This window comes from Cicer arietinum, chromosome 4 (assembly GCF_000331145.2).
Source record: "Cicer arietinum cultivar CDC Frontier isolate Library 1 chromosome 4, Cicar.CDCFrontier_v2.0, whole genome shotgun sequence".
In the NCBI taxonomy this organism is placed as follows: Eukaryota; Viridiplantae; Streptophyta; class Magnoliopsida; order Fabales; family Fabaceae; genus Cicer; species Cicer arietinum.
The window spans coordinates 54,541,914-54,546,575 of NC_021163.2; the positions used below are offsets into that span (position 1 = coordinate 54,541,914).

General features: G+C 30.1%; 1 protein-coding gene across 1 annotated transcript in view; it reads right to left on the minus strand.

The window, feature by feature from the left end:
* Positions 1 to 3,397: 3,397 nt before the first annotated feature.
* LOC101514232 (alcohol acyl transferase 1 allele GSd-like) overlaps positions 3,398 to 4,662 on the minus strand; it is a 12,091-nt gene continuing 10,826 nt past the window's right edge. The window contains exon 2 of the mRNA XM_012719654.3: positions 3,398 to 4,510. Coding sequence (XP_012575108.1) covers positions 3,617 to 4,510 — 894 coding nt within the window. The 3' untranslated portion in view covers positions 3,398 to 3,616. The remainder of the gene's footprint in view (positions 4,511 to 4,662) is intronic.

A 4,662-nucleotide genomic window follows, 5' to 3' on the forward strand; every position in this document is an offset into this window, starting at 1 on the left:
GTGAGAAATCAACATGACATATGTAGAGTATCTCAGCCATATCTGGCATTGTAGATGTCCAATTGGAGTCAAACCAAGTTCAAATGAAAGCTAAGATCCATAGCTACAACTTTCATGAAGACACCAGAACCAAATTCACACTCGAAAGAGGAGAAAAATGCAATATACGCCGAACAGCAGATGCTGCGCGCCCAAGCGCACCTGAAGCGCGTTTTCCAGCAGTTGCTACTGCCCAAACGCGCCTGGAGCGCGTTTTCCGCGCCTGGAGCGCGTTTTCCGCGCCTGGAGCGTGTTTTCCGCGCCTGGGACGCGCAACGCGCACTAGCAACCATAAAAACGCAGATTTTTTTTTACTGTTTTAGGGATCTTTTTCACTATTGGGAAGTTGGGAGACTTGTGCCCTAGCATAGAAACTCAAAGACGGCCGTTTCTAACATCATTGGAGCAGTTTTATCAAGAATCATTCATGAATCCTTCTTGTAATTCTTCTCTAATCTCTATCTCTTTTATCTCTGTCATGAGTAACTAAACCCTATTTATTAGGGATGAGTGTAACAAGATGAAACCCTTATTTTTATGATTTGATTTCTAGTTATATGAATGAGTTTATTGAATTATTTTTCTCATCTCTGTGCTTAATGCTTTTTATTGCTTGATCAACATTAAAATGTTCTACGATTTGTATTTTGAAACGGAAGTGGACTTTACAAATGCTTGAGATGAGAAATTCATGAATTTGTAGTCTAGACATAGGTGCAGGTCATGAAACCAATTAAATTAGTTGCAAAGCAATAATTTACAAGAGAATTTCTATACGGTAATGCTTAATTCTAATCTTAAATCTACTAAGGAATTAGGGGTTACTTTGGAATTAAAGGTTCTGTCACTAAGACATTAGGGCAAGAATAATAAAGAGAATTTGGTAATAATTCAATAAAGAAATTCAGTAACTAGGATCAAATTAGACACCAAGGTTGGATTCGAAGTGAAACTCATCCCTGACATTTTTCTCATTATAAAGGATCAATTTTATTATTGTTGTTAATTTCAAATATTAATTCAATCAACTCGGAAAATTTTTGTTCAATTTTAGTAATTAAATATAATTCAATAGTAAAACGCAATCCTTGAGTTCGACACTCGGTATTACCGTTTTAATATTACTTGCAACGATTCAGTACACTTACTGAAACGCTATCAGTATGAAAGACTTTGTTCCTTTTTAATCAAAAAATGTTTTTCTAGAGGAAAAATTGATACTACACTTTTTAGAGAAAAAAATGATAAAAATAATTTGCTAATTGTTCAAGTATATGTTGACAACATCATCTTTGGATCAACAAATGAAAAAATGTGTGAGGAATTTTCAAAACTCGTGCAAAGTGAATTTAAAATGAGTATGATGGGAAAATTGAGAGATTTTCTTGCCTTGCAAATTAAAATATATGAAAATGGAATCCCATGCATCCATCATCAAGTTTGGACAAATATGAACAAGAAAAATCCATTTATGAAAAGAAATACAGAGGAATGATAGGTTCATTACTATACCTAACTGCAAGTAGGCCATATATTATTGTTGTTTTTTATTCTAGATACAAAATAAAGTTGTTTGAATATTATTATGTTAAGTTGTATGGGAATGATACTAATTACCATATTATGTTGATCTGATAGTTGTGTTATGATTTACTTTATGAATATTAATTGAAAATGAATAATGGTTCTAGTTGTGATTCTCAAATGATGGATGTCCACATTAGTAATGTTGAGGATGATAGTTAAGAAGACTATGATTTGCAAGTCAGAAGAAAAAAAAATAAAAAAAAATAGCTAGAACTTCATTTGTCAAAACAGAGTTGGATGATTATTTAGAGAAGGAAGTTTTTCCAAGAAGTCCATATTTTGATATTTTCTTTTGGAGAAAGTTGAATGGTGTTAAATATCCAAAACTTCAAGCTATTGCAAATGATGTATTGGCAATTTATATTTCAACAATAGCTTCTGAATGTGCATTCAATACCAGTGAACATATGTCCACATCGAAGTCGGCTTCATTGGACTACTTTATTTTACTAAATAAAGTCGGCTTCTGAAAATGTCATTTTACTAAATAAAAATGAGTTTGACGATGAAAGTATTATATTCTCTACAGTCTTTGATTTGAATTGTTCATGTTAAATGTTAATATTTAACTTTTACTTTTTAATATAGTTGAATTGTTGATCAATGGTTTTACTTTAGTTTCCAACTCCCACCTTGAAGATGGAGATGCTTGTTAGAAAATGCTTATTTGGAACTTATTTGTTTTGATGATTTGGAACTTTTTGTTATTTTAATGGATTAGTTCGTTTTTTAATTTGGATCTTTTGTTCGAATTGATATTTTTACTTTTAAAGTACTTGAAGATTATGAAAATATTGTGATTTGTAGGAAATATTAACAAATTTTGAGATATTATAACTTTATTATTTTGATTATTGGTATTTTAGAAATTTGGTTGAATGCTAGCTAGTCTAATTATTGATTATAATTTGATACTATGAATAAATAATTTCAAAAGCAAAAGTCACTTTTTTTTTTAAATAAAAGATATCAGTTTTTTGAGTGGGGGCAGGGATGGGATGGGCAAGTTCGTCCCCGTTGGATGTGGATGTTAAAAAATCATCCTCCAGATATATGGACGGGGACATGAGTGGTATTGGAGTTGCAGGAGCGGAATTAATAATGTTTAAAAGTGTCTCCGCTCAACTCCGTTGCCACGTCTAAAATTGACTATAAAACAAATTTCGGAATTAGAATACTTTTGTGCATTTATAAATAAAAAAAAATAATAATAAGACTCTTCTTTATGCTTGGGTAATCCCAAAATCAATTTTCATATTGACCAACTTAAAATTGTTTTTCCTCTCATCAAATAAAGATCCACTATGGAAATTTTTTAGTACTCTTTCTATCATTTTATTTCCTTTCCTTTTTTTTAAACAAAATAAAGTATTAAAGAATGAATATATCACATAGAAGAGATATATTTCACTAAATATTAATTCTAATTTAATTTGAAATAAAACATTCAAATAATAAGTTTTGGAATTAAAATACTTTTGTCCATTTATCAAAAATTAAGACTCTTCTTTACGCTTGGGTGAGTCCAAAATCAATTTTCATGTTGACCAACTTGAAATTGTTTTTCCTCCCATCAAATAAAGGTATTTGACTATGGAAATTTTTTAATACTCTTTCTGTCATTTTCTTTTCTTTCCTTTTTTTTTAAAACAAAATAGAGTATTGAAGAATGAATATGCCACATAGACGAAATAGATTTCACTAAATTTTACTCTAATTTAATTTGAAATAAAACATTCAATAGATAAGTTTAAAAAAAGATAAGGAGTTTGAATATGTTAATGGACATTCAGAATTACATTATTCAATTGTGTAATACAATTAAGTGTAAACATTTGATTACATATATTATAAAATTAATTCATATGTTCGTCCCTAAAATTATTTTTCTTAAGAATATTCAATTTTCATAAGAATACATAGAAATTATGATTATGATATTATTATTGAGATACTAAATTATTAGTGTTAATTAACAACACCATAATCTTTATTCATCTTGTTCCCAACTCTCTATCTCTGTCATATAGTGATGATATTTGTCCACAGAATTCTTGGAAATTGGAATAATAACTCTAACCGCATTAGGATCTCCAATTACAGGTAAAAGAAGGGCACCAAAATCATTATCAAAAATTTCCACATGAAAAGGCTTCCCTTCTCCAAAATCCAAATCTTGAATCCCTAATTTATTTAATTGTGATGCAAAAACATTAATGGATTCATTGACAATTAATGTTTTGTCCTTCAACAAATCAACCGATGACCTAATATACTCCTCATCATCCAAATAACTCTTGGCTTGTTGTACACATTTTATACAATAATCTAGATTATTAGAATTCACTAAATCTTTCACTGTACTCTCAGCGGAAACGAGAACAAACGCATTCCCATAAAATCCTTTTGGAAGTTTCAATTTCTTTCTAATATTTGCAGTGAAACAAATATTCACAACACGTGTTGGAGACATGTTCAAAGATTTTGTCATTGAGCGCCATGTGTGTGCTAGTATCACTTCAAAGTCTGTGACGTACTTGAATAATGACGTTGTACATTGTTTTCTTAAGCGAAATATCTCGTTGGCTCCAAAGGTGATTGATGTATAGACAATTGTCTGGGTTATGAACCACATTAAATAGTTTCGTTCAAGATTAGTATGTTCCGGTTCTTTGATGTATACTGGGTGAGGGAATTTTATTTGTGGGGGTTCTCGAATTTTCAACATTTCTCGATTATGATAAGGTTTAATTGTCAAATTACTATTGGGATTTTTGGTAAGATGAGCCCAATCATTCAAAAATTGTGATATGCCAGTGCCATCCAACAAGACATGATTTAACGATATGAATAAGATCATTCCTCCGCAACGAAGATTCGTCACCTAAGAAAAATTAATTAAATAACATACACATAAAGTCAAACTACTAATTTCTTTATAAAAAAGTTGCTTTTATCTTTTAATGTTTGGAAATTACTTTTTAATATAATATTAAAAAAAGTTGCTTTTGAGAAATAAATTAAAAACTCTTGTGT